The sequence below is a fragment of the Candida dubliniensis genome, chromosome 2 (genome assembly GCF_000026945.1).
Source record: "Candida dubliniensis CD36 chromosome 2, complete sequence".
Lineage (NCBI taxonomy): Eukaryota > Fungi > Ascomycota > Pichiomycetes > Serinales > Debaryomycetaceae > Candida > Candida dubliniensis.
In genome coordinates, this window is record NC_012861.1 from 2,134,638 (window position 1) to 2,152,731 (window position 18,094).

The 18,094-nt window shown below is 31.7% G+C and overlaps 7 protein-coding genes across 7 annotated transcripts; 3 read left to right on the forward strand and 4 right to left on the reverse strand. All coding sequences in view use genetic code 12, as the record gives it.

Annotated features, from left to right (window-relative positions):
• Window positions 1-221: 221 nt before the first annotated feature.
• On the forward strand, window positions 222-725 carry CD36_24260 (Dolichyl-diphosphooligosaccharide--protein glycosyltransferase subunit, putative; the record flags this gene model as incomplete). Its single annotated transcript, XM_002418854.1, has 1 exon — window positions 222-725. The coding sequence occupies one exon, from the start codon at window positions 222-224 to the stop codon at window positions 723-725; it is 504 nt and encodes a 167-aa protein (XP_002418899.1).
• Window positions 726-1,064: 339 nt separating this feature from the next.
• On the reverse strand, window positions 1,065-1,922 carry RAS1 (GTP-binding protein, putative; the record flags this gene model as incomplete). Its single annotated transcript, XM_002418855.1, has 1 exon — window positions 1,065-1,922. The coding sequence occupies one exon, from the start codon at window positions 1,920-1,922 to the stop codon at window positions 1,065-1,067; it is 858 nt and encodes a 285-aa protein (XP_002418900.1).
• Window positions 1,923-3,282: 1,360 nt separating this feature from the next.
• CD36_24280 (subunit of histone deacetylase complex, putative) lies at window positions 3,283-4,692 on the reverse strand (the record flags this gene model as incomplete). Its single annotated transcript, XM_002418856.1, has 1 exon — window positions 3,283-4,692. One exon carries the CDS (start codon window positions 4,690-4,692, stop codon window positions 3,283-3,285), a length of 1,410 nt encoding a protein of 469 aa, XP_002418901.1.
• A 2,067-nt stretch (window positions 4,693-6,759) lies between these two features.
• Window positions 6,760-8,451, forward strand: CD36_24290 (transcriptional regulator met32 (methionine-requiring protein 32); the record flags this gene model as incomplete). Its single annotated transcript, XM_002418857.1, has 1 exon — window positions 6,760-8,451. One exon carries the CDS (start codon window positions 6,760-6,762, stop codon window positions 8,449-8,451), a length of 1,692 nt encoding a protein of 563 aa, XP_002418902.1.
• A 3,303-nt stretch (window positions 8,452-11,754) lies between these two features.
• GPD1 (NAD-dependent glycerol-3-phosphate dehydrogenase, putative) lies at window positions 11,755-12,966 on the forward strand (the record flags this gene model as incomplete). The annotated part of the gene is made up of 1 exon (XM_002418858.1): window positions 11,755-12,966. The coding sequence occupies one exon, from the start codon at window positions 11,755-11,757 to the stop codon at window positions 12,964-12,966; it is 1,212 nt and encodes a 403-aa protein (XP_002418903.1).
• A 244-nt stretch (window positions 12,967-13,210) lies between these two features.
• Window positions 13,211-15,724, reverse strand: CD36_24310 (SET domain-containing protein, putative; the record flags this gene model as incomplete). The annotated part of the gene is made up of 1 exon (XM_002418859.1): window positions 13,211-15,724. The coding sequence occupies one exon, from the start codon at window positions 15,722-15,724 to the stop codon at window positions 13,211-13,213; it is 2,514 nt and encodes an 837-aa protein (XP_002418904.1).
• A 546-nt stretch (window positions 15,725-16,270) lies between these two features.
• CD36_24320 (calcium/calmodulin-dependent protein kinase, putative) lies at window positions 16,271-17,707 on the reverse strand (the record flags this gene model as incomplete). Its single annotated transcript, XM_002418860.1, has 1 exon — window positions 16,271-17,707. One exon carries the CDS (start codon window positions 17,705-17,707, stop codon window positions 16,271-16,273), a length of 1,437 nt encoding a protein of 478 aa, XP_002418905.1.
• Between the last annotated feature and the right edge of the window lie 387 nt (window positions 17,708-18,094).

Below are 18,094 nucleotides of genomic sequence, written 5' to 3' on the forward strand. Positions count from 1 at the left end.
ATGTGCCTGTGAGTGTATAAATGGATAAAAAAAAAATCTATGTAAGTCGGGGGTCGTGTAAAGTTGGTTGGCTTTGGTTGAACTGAAAAAAAAAAAACCACGCCAACCACTCCAACACAACTTCACCAGCACAAAAGACAGTTCCAACTAAGCTGCCTTTCATTCAATTGAATTATAAACATATATATATATATATATATAAATAGTCAAATTATCCTAATATGGCAAAATCAGCAACCAATAAGAAATCAATTCCCACCACATCTCTGTCATCATCGACTCCCTCCAAATCTTCAGCAGTGGTATTAAAAGAAGTGAAATCAACATTAACTACAACTATTAATAATTATTTTGATACTATATCAGCACAGCCTAGATTAAAATTAATTGATTTATTTTTAATTTTTTTGGTATTATTAGGTATATTACAATTTGTTTATGTATTAATTATTGGCAATTTCCCATTCAATTCATTTTTAGGTGGATTTATTAGTTGTGTTGGACAATTTGTTTTATTAGTTAGTTTAAGATTACAGATTAATGATACCACTAAGGAGGAAAATAATCAATTGGAATCAGAATTAGATGAAGATAAAATTGGAAATGTAACATCTAATGTTAATGGTGGTAGACTTTTCAAAGAAATTACACCAGAAAGATCATTTGGAGATTTCATTTTTGCTAGTTTGATTTTACATTTTATTGTTATTCATTTTATAAATTGATTGAAATAGAACTAAGGAAATGTTGGGTATTTAACTGTAGTAATATCAGAACCAATAAAGAATAAAATCTAGTTATTTAGTAAAAAAAAGAAATACAACTACCAATATATATATATATATACTGTAGAGTAAGAGTCTTTATTTTCATTTATATTTATATTGTTTTAGTAAGAACCATATACATTTGTATATGTATATCAAATGCTAATTATACAAAATTGTCTTGAATTGTTACCCCCTAAATGAATATATGTATTACAATGATGAGGGAGAGGGGTGGTGGTTGAAAATAAGGTAACTTGAAAACAATCAATTAGATAATAAGAAAACTTTTTTTTTTTAGACAATAACACAACATCCATTCTTTGATTTGGAACTAGATTGTTTTTGACCGGAAGATTGATTTCCAGATTGATGTTGTGATTCTTGTTGCAGTTGCTGTTGTCTTTGTGATTGTGCTTGCGATTGGGATTGATTTTGAAAATTTGCTTGACCAGAAGCAACACCTCCATTACCATTTTGATCTATTATTCCATCATTTCCAGCACCACCACCAATATTATTATTGTTAATAGCACCTCCGTTTATTTGATTATTCAATTGAGATTGTTGATTATCCTTTTGTTGACCATATTGATCTTGTCCTTGTTGATTTAATTTTTCTTGTTGTTCTGCTTCAGCAATTTTAGCATTATATTGATTAATATTTCTTACTAATCCATAAAATGCTTCTTCAACATTAATTCTTTGTTTGGCAGAGGTTTCTAAAAATGGACAATTGAAAGAATTAGCTAATGCTAATCCATCTTCATAACTAACTTGTCTTTCCATTTCTAAATCACATTTATTACCAACAACTAAAACCGGAACATCATCAGAATCTTTAACTCGTAAAATTTGATCATAAAATGAATTTAATTCTTGGAAGGAATTTAATGAATTGATAGAATAAACTAATAAAAACCCTTCACCAGTTCTCATATATTGTTCTCTCATGGCCAGATATTCTTCTTGTCCAGCAGTATCTAAAACATCCAATAATACTTGTTGATCATCAATGGTACACTGTTTACGATAAGAATCTTCAATAGTAGGATCATATTCATCAACAAAATGGGATTGAATCAATTGAATTGTTAAAGCGGATTTACCAACACCACCGCCTCCAACGACGACTAATTTATATTCTCTCAACATGGTATATGTATGTATGTATGTATGTATGTTTCCCCGGGGTTGTCTTTTGTTTTTCTTGATTGGTATCTATATTATTGATATTTGAGTGTTTTTGAAACAAAATTAAGGTTCAAATAAATTTTCAATTCCAATTAATTTATAAAGACTAGAAAGTAGATGATAATCAATCTAGTAGTATAAGAAAGAAATGGGATTGATTAAAAGAAGAAATTAGAAAGAAGAAGAAACAGACGAGATAAAAAAGAAAGAAAGAAAATTTTTCAACAAATTTGAAAGAAAATTATTTTGTTGGTGAGAAAGAGGAGGGGGTGTAAATTGAACAAAATAATAATAACATTTCACTCTTTTGGGGTTATAAACCATTGGTTCGATAATAATAACTTAATAGGTATTTTAAGATTGAAATAATTGATTAAATTGTATAAAACAGAAGAATGTTTGAGTAATTTAATCTCTTAATTCTTCTTGTTAATGTTGTGGTTGGGAAAGGACTTTTACATTTCCACCATCGCTAATTGCAGCTGCTACAGGCTAAAACCTATATTAGATCGGAGAAATGTCACCACGTTGTATATCCGTCGATTATACACTTGGATAAAGTGAAATATGGAGGAAGCAAGGACAGGGGGTGTCGATTTTTTAGAGTTAAATGACGAGGCGGGATATGATAGATTCAACCCAAATCAATCAGTATAGGAACAACAACAACAACAACAATAAGAGAAATAATCAAACATTCTTTTTATTTCATTTCCTTCTCCTTACTTTGTGTAATTTGATAATGGCGTACATGTAATATGTATGACAATCATAGATGAAATGACAAAAACACACCTCCTCCTCTTCCACATATTCTAAGCTAAAGAAATATGCATAAATATAGAACACAGTCTCCACAAAAATAGAATTAACAATTCATTAACATTTACGTAATTACAGTTGCATATATATTTAAACCACAGACAATTCCTTTCTTTTCGTTTGCTTCTCTTGTCTTTCTTTTTCCGAAGAATTTCATTTAATTTTACATTCCCGAGAAATATGACATGTAGTTACTTGACCGCTGTGAGTGGTGTTTTTTCTTCTTTACCATTTCTAATAATAGCATAAACTGGGCTCTGATTAAATTATAATCCATCTAACAGCTGAAGAAGAATATTTGGTTGGTTAAACTCTTGAGTACATGCATATGACACCAAGAATGAATCAAAAAAAAAAAAAAATTACGGGTCATTTCATCGTCGTCAAAGCCAGTGTTTGCATATGTCTAAAAAGTTGGCAAAATATTATTATTATTACTACACATATAGTATAAGATTAATGCACAAACGAATGCATATACGACTTCGGTTCTTGACTACTATTTCAATTTTTTGATACAATCGTCACAATACCATTTACCTTTTGGTGGGTTTTTGAATCCAATACATGGTAAATGAAACCATTCTCGTTTACAATCATCGCCATCACATCCTACCATCTCACCAAATGAAACTTGATTACAATAACAATAGGTTGGTTCATTATTACCTGAAGAAGAGGAAGATGAAGATCCTTTAGCACCACCACCAACAGTACTGGCTCCAGTTGATCCACTATTTTTCGTTGTCGTTGTTGTTGCTGTTGTTGCTGAGGACGAGGTTGTTGTTGATGACGATGATATTGTTGTTGCTGTTGTACTACCACCAACAAGATTTCCTCCTGTAGATGTTGTCTTTAGCTTACCATGGGGATCATTCTTATTACCACTATTGAAGCCTGTCTCAAGATCACGTTTACCACTGTCATCTTCACCTTTTCTTCTATTATCTAATTGATCGTTATTATTCTGTTTCTTTTTCTTCTTCAAATCATTTCCTCCTCCTCCAGCATTATTTGATTTATCATCTCTATTTCTTTTCTTTCCATTACTACTATTGTTACCATCACCAGTGGCAGCTGCATTATTATTATTGTTGTTGTTGTTGTTGTTCAGTTCTTTTTTCTTTTTACGACCACTACCACTACCACTAGTAGTATTATTGTCTCTATCATCTTCTTTATTGGCTTTTCTAGCAGCTAATGCTTCTCTTCTACTTTCGCTACGTTGACTTTGTACACTGTTATTACCAGCATGATTATTATTAGTTCCACCACCAGTTCCATTCCCAGTAGATGTTGATGATGACGATGATGTATGAGTATCATTAATCATTGCTGGATGATTTAATGGACCAATTCTAATACTTTGCGGGATTTCATTATTCAATACAATCAATTTATAATCTTGATTGATTCTATGCATGTGTTTATTTAACAAATCACTAGCAACTGAAGTAACATGCATTTTTTCTTCTAAACATGGAATCACTTCATTAATTTTATTCTTAATTAAATTTAATCGTTTAGTTTCTAAATTTTTATTCCCATTAGTCGAGCTGTTGTCACTTTTATTAGTGGTAGTAGTCGAGGGACTGGAACTATTATCTTGATGGAGATTGGTAATATATTGATTGATTAAATAATTAATTTGTGGGATGGTATTAATACATTTGGCATCTATTTCCTTTAATAATGTGAAATATTTGATTAAATCAATGGGTAATGCTTCAAATGCATCACTTATATCATTTAATCCTGGTAATAATTCATTAACATTGGTAATTATTCTACTTTTAGTAAGAGTAGCACCTGTGTTATCAATATCACCAGTGCTATTAGCTTTAGCGGTACGACCATAACTTGTTTGGTTATTCGCTGATGAATTAGATTGTTGTTGCTTTGTTCTCATTGTTAAGAAATATCAGTTGGAAATGTTGTATGTGTTGGTTGATCGATTGGCCAGAATAACTACTCAATATAAGACAAAATAAAATACCTGAGCGCAGTGTAGATAGTTAGTGGTAACCTTCAATAATTGCAGGATGTTTGAAGTCTAGTGTGTTATCGGCTCGAATAAGAGAATAATTAGTGTTTGTTTTCTCTCAAAGAAAAATTATTTGATGGGTGAGGGTTGGTTGAACAAATCTTATTTCTGACGACTTATATGCAGAATTTCGAAACCAATACATACCAAGAGATGGATTAGATTAAATGAATAATGTATATTGAATAGTATTACATATGATAGTTGTAGTTTGTGAATTCGCAAGTAACAGGTTATTGTATGTTATTTAATTCACAACTTTAAGAGATAGTGTAGGTTTGATTAGTTTTTTTTGAAGAGTATTTAAAATTTTTGGTTGTAAAATTGTTACAAATATAGAGTAAAAACTAACAACTTCAACTTTAATTTTAGATCAACTACCATAAGTATACAGAGGAGGTAGACCAGAGCTACATCTCAACATAATAAAGATAGATTAGTTATGGTTTCGTTAAAGTTGTAAGTAATCCGGATCACGTGACCAGTCTATAAATATCTATGAAGGACGTGTTTTTGTATCATTTTTTTTGACATCATCTCCTTCTAAAAGACTATTCTGCTGTATCCCACTTTATTTTACAAATATACAATCCACAGATATATATAACCGTCAATAATTTCAATATTTCAAAAAAAAAAAAAAAACAACATTACTTCTATTGTTTTTCATCTTTCCTACTTACATTATTTATTATCAGCCAAACCACTGTTCATAAAGGGTATGTACATTTACTTCAATCCGGATTTTTGCTTTCCCTTGTCATTTTTGTCAGAATAAAGGATAGGCACTAGAAGGACTTGGCTCATTGTCAAAAGAGGAATACAACAAGACCATTTTCCAATATCATCACTGCCACAAACAAGATGCTGATTTACTACAGGGGCGTGTACGTGTGTGTAAATGTGTCAAAAATTATATTGGAAGAAAAATTTTTTTCCTTTATCGTTGCTCAATCAAAATCATCAGCCATAGGGGAGCCACAGTTTTATATTTTGATTAATTTATCCTTTAACTGATTGATTTCGGACAAAAGTTCTATGCATTATCTCCACATTAGAGACACAGAAATAGAGTACACAACAGCAACTTATGAGAGTTTATCTATAAAGCATTATCCATCATTCAAATAAAATAAATTTACAACAACTACGAGAAGAAATCAAAACATTATTTTAGTGGCAAATTATTAATCCTAATGTATGTATGCACTCATTCATAACCATCAACCCCCATTTGATTGTGTTCTTAGATTAAAGAGGTTGTGGTTGGAGAAGATTTAGATCTTGGACCTATCACGTTTGCCGTGGGCCGTCCTGGTGGTGATGATGGCGGGAAGAATAAAATGGGGGGCTCCAAAAAAGATTTCGCAATTTTTGCGTAAATTCACACTTTCACACACAATATGGATTCTGTAATAATATTATTGTGGTACATGCTGATTATAATTGAACTATGAATACACACATATATTTATCCGTTCATTGAAAGGACACCACAGTTGTTGATTTCCCACCTTTTTTTTTGTTGTTGTTGTTTATTTATGAAAGAAATTAGTTGCTTTTTATGGTCCTTTACTGAAATTCTAACTTAAAATAAACCTACACGTACATACACGTATACTACTGGAAACTGTGGCTCAATATTGACAAGTTTTTCATTTATAATATCTATGCTGCAACATTTCATTTACCACTTCAAGAAAAGAAAAGAAAAGAAAGAAAGAAATAACAACGCCATTCCTTTATTGCAAATTAAAGTCCACTGAAAGTTCATCACTGGTGTTAATAATATTGAATGGAAGAGACAAAAGCGAATAAACAGACAGGTATAATAACACATCCCAACCAACTATACACCACAAGTTTGGAAAGTGGAATAGGAAGTTGAAAAAAAGGACACGGGCGAATTGGAAACTACTTTATAAAAACTAAATGCAAAATACTAACCCTAACAATAATAATAGTAGCAGTCAGAATACTAGTGATAATCGACAACGACAAGGTAATCAATATCAATCTGTTAAACTACCTCCATTACAATATCAATTTAATACTCACGAATCGATAGTATTACCTTCACAACAACCTAAACGAGGCCGAGGTGAACATTTTAATTCACAGTTTCAACAGAATATAATTTCAAGACCAATATTATTACTGAGCTCTCGTGATATCAACACCACCACTTCTACTACTAATATACCTATAACTTTGCCCAGTAGTACTAATTCTAATAGTCAAATCACTTCCAGTAGCAATTCAAGAATGTTTTCACCTAATCCTGTGAGTCCCTTATATCCAGTAGTTACTACTCCATCATCAGCATTATCACCACCACAGCATCATCATCAACATCAACAACAATCACATAAAAAATTCAAAACCTCAAATTCAGGTCCTAATACTCCAGTCACTGGTAGTGGAATTGGATCTCCTAGTACTGTTAGTTATTTGGCAAATTCAGCTAATATTAGTTACACCAGAAGTCAACCATTAAAAGATAACAACCAAACGGCTTCGACAACAACCACTAATAATAATAACAACAACACAACAATTGAAAATGAAGACCAGAAGTTTTTTCGATTGGCAAAGGAAGCATTAGTAGCTACTGCTAAGGGAGTGAAAACCAGCCATTCTAATAACAAATTTGGTAATACTTTTAAAATTGGTATGGATCATAGCGAGAATAACCAAAGTGATGGAAATGAAACTGTAGTTGATTCTACAATTGAAGATTTATTAAGAAGATTACAATATGCTAGTGCTCCTCATGGTAATCCTATAGGTCAAATAAGTGCACGTCAAACTAATTCTAAAGGATTACTTGATGTACAAAATGAATATTCCAATTTCCCAGATTTACATAATAACAATTTTTTCCGTAATTCTGTTACCACCACCACTACTGATTCCAAAGTCAAGAATAATAGTAAGTTTAGTAGTAACCATCATCATCCATCAGGAAATGAACCAGGATGGAGTTTTTTAATTGATGAACCATCAACAAAAGCAACATCAAGTGTTGTTTCTAACACTACACCATCAACAATAACAACCAATATAATACCTGAATCAGAATCAAAATTGAAACGAGAATCAAGTATTACCAGTATTATCAACCCCTCAACAACAACAGATATAAACTCCACAACTAATAACGACAGCAAAAAGACATCCACGAAAAATAGAAAATATTCTCAAGATCCTACAAGGAAATTCCCCTGTGATAAATGTCCCATGTCATTTCGAAGATCTTCAGATTTAAAACGTCATGAAAAGCAACATTTAACTATCCCACCAAATATTTGTCAATTTTGTGGTAAAGGTTTTGCAAGGAAAGATGCTCTTAAGAGACATATTGGTACTTTGACATGTAAAAGAAATGCTGATAAGAAATTATATATTGACAATTTAAATTATCTAAATAATCCAAGTCAAGATGAAGAAGAAGAGGAGGAGGATGAAGATGAAGATGATGATGGAGAAGGTCGATTGTGTAAGAAGAGAAGGAAAAGTAATCAAACAATCAAAGAAGAAAGAGATGACGATGAAGAAGAAGATGATGATGATGAGGATGAAGTGAAACGAGAATTTCCAACTTATGGATATCAACAGAATTAATGATGATGTTGACAACAAATAGTGGTCATACAAATTCTTCCGTCACTCAGTCTCAATAATTGAAAATCCATTCCCTTCCCTCCCCTTCCCTCCCCTTTCTTCATTTATTTTCCAATTCTTTGTATTTTTTTTTTTTTTTTTGTATTATTAATAGTTGAAATAATAGCCCCTTTCCTTGTTAATGATCAATTGTAGTTGACAGAGAAATGTCACATTACTCATGACAGTTAGTGAGAGCAACAAAGAAGAGTTTCCATTCTTTTTCGCATCCAAGGCTTTAGTCTGAAGATTGCAGAAGAGTACATCATATAGGAATCTGAATTGTTATTTCTTCTACAGCATGGCTTTGTTTGTGACGTATGTTATAGTACCTTTTATTGAACAGATAATAAACTCTGACTCTAACTGGTAAATTAAACAAATATGGATTATCTTTTCCCCAACATTCAACAACTTACTATTTTCTGTGGCATTTATGATTTGAAACCGGATAATCTCCCCCTAACCAGTAGTGATATATTCCTCGGTTCAATCTAATACATGGTGGGTGCAAAAAAAAAAAAGAAAAGAATAATCTCGCATTAAAAAATTTCAGCATTATGTCACTGGCACGTGAAAATTCGGACCAAAGGGGCAGCGAAGAAGAAATAAAGAAATGAAAATCTGAATTCCACGGATTAAATCACTACCAACAACAAGAGCAACGGTTTTTAAAATGTTCAAATAGGCTAATAAACTAAAACGAATCACCAGAAGTATGACATCATATAGTTGGAAAAGATATTTGTTCCAATCATTGGTCGTGATTCTAGTACTATCGGATAATTTACCATAACAGATTGTAACAACAACAATAGTCTAAAATCATATGCAAACTTAGTAAGAGGTTGGTTGTTTCAGAGTAGAACAGTAATATACTGATGTTGTTGGGACCATATTTGGAGTGTTTTGATTTAGGATAGTTTTTTTTGTATGACAGACAGAGGCTTCTATTTGTTTACTTGATCTTAACAAAGCCAAGTCCAAATGTAGTAATTATCATAAGGGGGAAGGCACATTGATATATCAACAAGCTATGTAGTTTTGAGTTTTGTTGGTGAAGGTGTATCATGTGAGTGCGAAACTCATCATCACCACCATTAGCATCACATCACCAAATGACTCACGATTTACGTCACCAGTTTTCATAATAATATTTTTTTTAAGAGTCTCGTGAGAACAATAGTTTTATTATTATTATTAGTTACCTTGCCTCTCTATCATTTGCGTTTCGTTGTCAATAAGCTGTATATTGTAATGATATCAGGAACAGCAAAGAAGGAGGAGGAGGAGGAGGAGGAGGAGGAGATAAGTGTAGGCTTGAGACTCTTTGTGGTTTTACCAAGTATAGCAATTTCAGATAACAATAAAGAATAAATAATTGTTTGGTGTTGTTGTCGGTGGTGGTGGTGGAAGTATGGGAGTTTCAATTTATTGGAACCGAGGTATCCTTCTAACAAAGAACAATTTGAGAGACTTTCCAACAAGACCAAAAAAAAAAAAATACAACATTATGAATTAGTGATTGCAGAATGACACAAAAATTCATTCAACAATACCCAAAACTTGCAATGGTTCGGCTTGTATGATATCATACTAAACAGCTTGGAACGACAACAAAGGTATTAAGTAGACTGGAGGTGGTATCAATGTTTACAATATGACAAAATAACAAGTATTAAGGAGTCTGATCCATTGGTCATACTAGATAAATCAAGTTGTCGCTAAAGGGGTGGTGGTAGTTGGTTGCAAGTTGAACACGGAAGTAAAATCGGAGTCAAAATTGAATCCCCCCTCTTGGCGTATCACCACTACCAGATCGCATCACCAAATAAGAAAGATGTAGTAAAGAGAAAACCGTTCCACAATAACTATGTATACATGGCCAACGGCTGAGAGGAGGCTCTGATAGGGCCAGAGGATAAGCCAATCAATGCGCAAGATTCGGACGTGGAAGGAAAGAAAGAAAGAAAGAAAAAAAAAAAAAAGAAAAGAATTTACTGCGAGGAATTTAGTACCGAGAAAAGCCCAAATACAATGAAACAAAAAAAAAGAAACGTGAAAAAGAAAACGCACCAATAAGGGATATCAATGCTGGTGATGGATGGGTGATGATGTAGTTGTTTTGAATTAAATGTATATGTTTATCCGGTGATATGTAAGACTAGGTAGTGTTAGATCTGATCTGAAACTGTGTGAGTGGGGGGAACGATGGCATGAGCGATTCGGACAAGGAACTATACAAAAATTGATTCTATTATCAACAACAATTGAATGAATGAAATTGTAAGGAAGAACGGAAGTTACGAAAAGTTTGTAAAAGATACAAAATGGCTCATTTAAAAAAGAAATCTACTATAATCAATGCAAGTATCCTTTTTAGTTATTGTGAAGTAATTAAAACAATTAAAGAAAGAAAATTTATTGAATGCTTTTTTTTTTTTTTGGTAGTATTTTTGGCCCTGTCACATTCTATTATACCTGAATGTATTGCTTTGCCTTTTTCAAAAGGTTTCGTATTGCATTATCAGCGCATATGATATGAAATTAGTTCAAATTGGAGAGTTGGAAATTGGAATTTTCAATATTGTGAAAATTTCTTCAATTTTGCAATTTATTTATTTATTTATTATATTCTAATCAAAGAAAATTTGTATTTAAATAGATTAATATCCCTGCTTTCTTATATTCTTACCTCCTCTCTTCTAGTTAGTCTTTTTCTTTCTTTCCTTTTTTACTTGTTAACTATTCATTAAGATACTTCTTATCTATAATCTCAAGAGTCATCTCATCATCAATTGATTTCTTATATCTATCCTACAACTAAAACCACAGTTATTATTGAGATAGAACAACTTAAATATCTACTACTTTGAGATAACACTGAAACAATTCAATCCCATTTAAATATCTCCCCACCCCCTTATTAAAGAAAGTGTTTATTATTATTGTGGGTTACATTATATATTTTAATCCAATTAAACAATAAACTCAACAAAAAAAATTTACAGTTTCTTTTTTTTTTTTTTGGGTGAAAAAAAAAAATTAAATTTCAATTAAACAAGGAAGTAAAAAAGTGTTATAGAACATTATACTCCTCATCCTCCTTTGAAGAACTAACATTATTATTATTATTACTAATAACAATTCTGATTTGAATTGAAACCCCACATTCTTACCTCATCTGCTGTATTATTTAAAGACATAACATTTCTTGCTATTCGTTCATACTAAACAATACTACAACAACCATATCGAACAACCATGTATACCACTGCTAATAACCGTTTAACTCAATTGACACAAATCTTACTGCCAATAGTCAATGATTCTGATAAATCATTTGCTCAATATTTATTACAAAATCCAACTTTTGCTCCTAATCCAGAATCATCTTTAAATCCCGATAAACCATTTAAAATTGCTATTATTGGATCAGGTAATTGGGGGACTACCATTGCTAAAATTGTTGCTGAAAATGCTTTAGCCAGACCTCATTTATTCAGTCATTATGTTAATATGTGGGTATTTGAAGAAAAAATTAATGGAGAAAATTTAACTCAAATTATAAATCAACGTCATGAAAATATTAAATATTTACCTGGAGTTAAATTACCTAAAAATTTAATTGCTCAACCTGATATTGTTACTGCGGTAAAAGGAGCTGATTTGATTATATTTAATTTACCTCATCAATTTTTACCTAAAATTTTAAAACAATTGAAAGGTAATGTTCCTAAAACTACTAGAGCTATATCTTGTTTGAAAGGTTTAGAAGTTAGTAAAGATGGTTGTAAATTATTATCCACTTATATTACTGAAGAATTAGGTATTGTATGTGGAGCTTTACTGGGAGCTAATTTAGCTCCAGAAATTGCTCGTGGTAAATGGTCAGAAACTACTGTGGCTTATAAATTACCTAATGATTATCGTGGTGCTGGTAAAGATATTGATAAATTAGTATTAAAAGCTTGTTTCCATCGTCCATATTTCCATGTTAATGTTATTGAAGATGTAGCTGGTGTTTCAGTGGCGGGGGCTTTGAAAAATGTTGTTGCCTTAGCCGTAGGATTTGTTGAAGGTTTAGGTTGGGGTGATAATGCTAAAGCCGCAATTATGAGAGTAGGATTATTAGAAACAATTAAATTTTCAGAAACGTTTTTCCCCCAATCTCAAGCTGATACTTTTACTGCTGAATCTGCTGGTGTAGCTGATTTAATTACAACTTGTGCTGGTGGTAGAAATGTTAAAGTTGGTAGATATATGGCAGAAACTGGTGTTTCTGCTGAAGAAGCAGAAAAGAAATTATTAAATGGTCAAAGTTCTCAAGGTATAGTGACTGCTAAAGAAGTCCATGAATTATTAACTTATGTTGATAAATTGGAAGAATTCCCATTATTTGAAGCTACTTATCAAATTGCCTTTGGTTCAGAATCAATTGAAAATTTACCAAACTTGTTAAATACTCATGCTTAAAAGACGACCATCAATCTTTACTGGACGTTTTTTTTTTTGTTTATTTTTATTATTATTTATAACTGTTATAGAATTAATTATACATATACATACATTAGTATCAAGTGTTGTGTTTTGTCTCTATAACGCACCGTAAAGGGAGCGTGTGTCATTATATAGCCAGACCACAAAGTGTGTGGAATTAACTTGGTGTTATATCTTCTAGCTTTTTATTTTGGTTAATTTTTGTATAAACAATAAACATCTATACTTTACTACGTTTAACTCCATTTTCTCCATCATTACCATCGTCATCATCATGCTTTCGTTTGTGCTTATCACTATCACCACCATTGCTTCCAGTTATAGATTTATTCTTTTTGGAATTATTAAATTTAATTAAAAATTTATCCATGTACCGATAACTATATTCTTTTATTTTTTTCAATTTTTTATCATTTAATTCCATATTTGAATCATTTGATGGTGGTTTTTTACCATGTTTTATTTCACTTTGAGTTAAAACATTAACTAATTCTCGAGCACATCCTTTAACATTATCACGACCAATTTCCGATTCATATTTTTTAATTATATTAGGAATATACTTAGCAAATATTCGTTTCCAAGTTTTTTCAATGTTACCACTGCCACTGTCACTAGTACTGGTACTGATGCTGGTATTTCTAGGACCATTTTTAGAATGCTTATCATGATGATGCTTCCCACCTTGTTTATCACTAGTAATTCCATAAACACCACCAGTAGTACTAGTAGTATTAGTATTCCCATTATTATCACCATTATCAGAGAAACCATTAAAATTGTTTGCACTATTATTCATTGATTTTTTACTCATTTCAATCAATTCTTTAAGTTTACGATCTCGATTTTGCATTTCAATAAATTTCATTTCTTTTTCTTTTTGAATTCTTAATTCTTCTCTTTTCGCTAAATCAATTTCATTATATTTATTAAGTCGACCTTTTATACCAGGTCCACTTGGTGGTTTAGGTCCTAGTGGTAACGAACCTAAAGGTCTTTCCCATGTAGTTTCTTGTGTAACTGTATTATAATAATAATATCCCCCAGTGTTTTTATCAAATGCACTACGCCAATTTTCTGGTAATCCAGCATCTCGTGACTGTTGTTGTTGCTGTGAGGATGATGTTGGTGTGTTGGTAGCACCTAATTCTGGTGTATGAGATGATATTCTTTCAAATGGAGATGCTGATGTTCCAGTTGCCGTGGTGGTGGCGGTACCAGCAGTAGCATTGTTGGCAATCGCACTCTCTTGTTTAGGAATACGATAAGCCATTTCTAATTTTGACCATCTCTCTAATAAACTAGTGCATAATTCATTGATTTCTTCCTTATTGTTACTACTTTCATTACTAGTTTGAATATCTTTAACAACTTCTTCCAAATTAGATGAGGATATTTTATTCTTAGTAACTGCTGGCCAAGTCACTAATATTTTCAAAATCTTAATAATCAACTCATCTTTATCTTCAATAGAGTCCTTGTTGTTGTCGTGATCATTTGTTTCTGATTCTTTATCATTATTCTTGCTCACTAATAAATCTTGTAAAATTGTTGATATTGTCTTATATCCATGAAATCTAACAAACATAACATTAATAGCATCATGACCACTACTAACAGATATTCTTTCAATTAATTTTTTTATAATTAAAGGATGCTGAGTTTTCATTAATGCTGACATGACTTTGGTCACACCATCTTGATTTTCAATAGGGTCAATTTCAATACTATTAACAAATTCTTCATTTATATTTGATTCATCATTTTGTTGTTGATTTCTAATTGATTTATTCTCTTTAAGCCAAGCTTTTTCTTGTCTTGGTGTCACCCCTAATGCTTCAGCAATCATTTGTGGTAATAATAATGCTGCATCAGTTTGAGTTTTCCCACCCATGAATTTTATACAATTTGGTTCACCACAATAACATGGTTGAGATTGAGCTCCATATCTATCAACATTATAATCAAAAGTGATTTCTTCACCACGTAAAATTTTCCGTTTAGCGAAAATCCCCATTCTTAATCGATCACCAACATGCCATTTATCAACAAATGCATTAGGATTACAAGAATGATTAATAAATCGACCTAATGACCCCTTTTGAGTAGCATCAATAAATGAATCATTACTTAACATCATAAAATAAAAATGTTTTAAATGTCGTAAATCATATTCAATCATTCGTTGACGGAAACTAGATTCATCTATAACTTCACCAATATATTCATAAATAAATTGATTTTCTTCAATATCTTGTTCAGCAATTAATCCATAACCTTTTAATTCAGTTTGAATAACTTTGACTTTACTATATTGACAATTTTGAAATCGTTGATTTTGACAATCATCTCCACATAAACAATTCTTATTAATACATTCAACACAAGTGATTCGATTAATACAATTAGAATCTGGTCCACATGCTAAATTCATTTGTAATTCACTATCCCATTCTTCTTCACAATCACATGTCATAAATTCAAGTTTCCGACGATTCTGTTGTTGTTGTTGATGGGATTTTGTCAGTGTTGATCCAGATGTTTTATTGGTGGTTGTGGTGGTGACGTTGGCCGATCCAACATATTTGTTTTGATAAGTACATGCATTTAATAATTCAAAAGTTGTTAATGCTTCTTGAGTTTTATCTTCTGCATCGAGAAATAACATTGGTGTCGATCGTTTCAATGGCAGGTTACTATTGTTGGAACTTTCTTGAGGATTATTATTTGACATGATTTGTAGAATAGATGTTTAAGAAGAAAGAAAGAAGGAAAATCCCTCGAAGAAAAAATTTTTTTTTTTTTTTCTTTTTTTTCTTTTTAATGTTTTGGATTGACTTTTGGTGATTGGTAATATAAGCTGTATAATTGAGATAACAAATGGATTGCCTTGTATGTTTACTCAATAGACAAATAACCAACTTCGAATAAGAAACACTATACTATGTTATTAATAATCTGATATAAAGACCTTTGAATTGAATTGAAAAATTAGATTTTCAATTTTTTTTTTCGTCGTTGTTGATTTGAACCAGCACAAGGCTAGAAAGAAAAATGTTCAGTCAGTATTGCCAACCACCATCTAAAGAAAGAGTTGAAAACCCATTAGAATAAAAAGACAGTATAATTAATTAAAGCTTGATACTATAATTTACAGAAAAAAAAAAAAAAAAAACAGAAGGAGACACTATTATCCCTAAAAGAAAAAGACCAAAATTGAAATGAAAAACCAACTCCTCTTCTCCAACAACAACCAAAATTCCACGTATATTAATCATCTCTAGTTTTTATCACCATCTTTCTTTGCTCCTTTTTCTTCATTTTCAGTATAATTAGCCACTTTTTCTTTATTTGCTGTTGCTGCATGCACCAATTGAACAAAAGCACTACTTGCGGTATCGCTCTTACCGGTACCGGTATCAGAACCACTCCCGGAATTGCTTACATCAGTACCTCTGTTGGAATGAGCAAGATCATATGGCGATTTAAACGATGATAACGAAGCCTTAGATCGATTAGCATCTAATGAATTAATAACATCATTAAATTTCTTCCAAGTATTTAATGGTGATTCTCCACGATGTGGTGGAGTAGCAGGCACAGTTAATCCATCATTACCAATAGTTTTTGCTCGATGATCAACACTACCATGTTCATTAAATAAATTGATTTCAGTTGGATCATCATCTTCTTCAGTTTGCCATTCTTTCAATTTCTTGATTCTATTGTTTAATTTCACCAATTCAATAGCTTGTCTAAATTTCTTCTTGGCATCGAACCCTTGTTTGAAATTAGGCAATAAATCAGTTTCCTTATATTCTTTAGCAATGGAAACTAACCATGGATCATTTAATAATTCAGTGGCTGTAGGACGATTGTCAGGGTTAAATTGTAATGCCTTGATAATAAATCTTCTTGCATCTTTAGAAACATCTTTCCAATAATCAGCATGGAAAATCACCGCATTGTTGTGTTTCACTTCATTAATAAAATCTTGAACATTTTCTGATCTAAATGGAGAATACCCACATAATAATGTATAAGTAACTACTCCTAATGACCAAATATCGCAAGGTTTACCATGACCAGTACCTAATATGACTTCAGGAGCAGCGTATCCAAATGAACCAGCAGACGAAGTCAATTTTTCATTAGGATTTTGCAATCGTTTGGCAATACCAAAATCTGCCAATACAATGGGGGAATCATCCTTTGAAGTTAAATATAATATATTTTCTGGTTTAATATCACGATGAACAATGTTCTTATCATGTAAATATTGTAACGCTTCCAACATTTGAAGTACCACTAATGAAGCATCATGTTCAGTGAATCGACCTTTTTGAACAATTCTATCAAATAATTCTCCTCCAGTGGCTAATTGAGTCACTAAATAAAATTTATCTTTACTCTCAAACCAATCTCTAAATCCAACAATATGAGGATTATTTAATTGTTCTAATAATTGCATTTCATCAATAATCATTGATTCATTGCCCTTAAGAGCTTTTTTCAAAATTATTTTTACAGCAACTTCTTCATTAGTACAATTATCTCTAGCATATCTAACAATTCCAAATGATCCTGCTCCTAAAGTTTTGCCAAATGTATAATTTTGTTTACGACTATATGATTCTGGTTGTCCACTTAATCGATTGAACATTTTCTTGAATTGATGTCCTTCAACTGAATGAGGATGATGATGATCAGTTGACATTGCTATAGATTGGACAGGGGATGATTAATATAAGAAGGTTATGAACTAATTGATTGATGAAGTGTTGTTTCAGGTGAAATTGGATTGTTGATTTAGTTGTTGTTACGTGTGAGAATTAACGGCCCCTCTCTTTCGCTGTGGCCAAAATTTCTCGTAATGTTGGTGGCACGTGACAAAACTAATGAGGCTTAACACTTTCCTCTTCCAGTCCACACAATTAATGACCTCAAAAGAGAAAGACCAAAATGAAGGTGGAAGATAACCAAATAATGACTATTTAGGTAAAATTGATTAAAATTCCGGGAATAGAGAGCTTGTCAATAAGATCAATAGGGTGGGTTTTTGTCGTAGTCATTCATTTTGAAGATGGATTTAAATTTTGTTAAT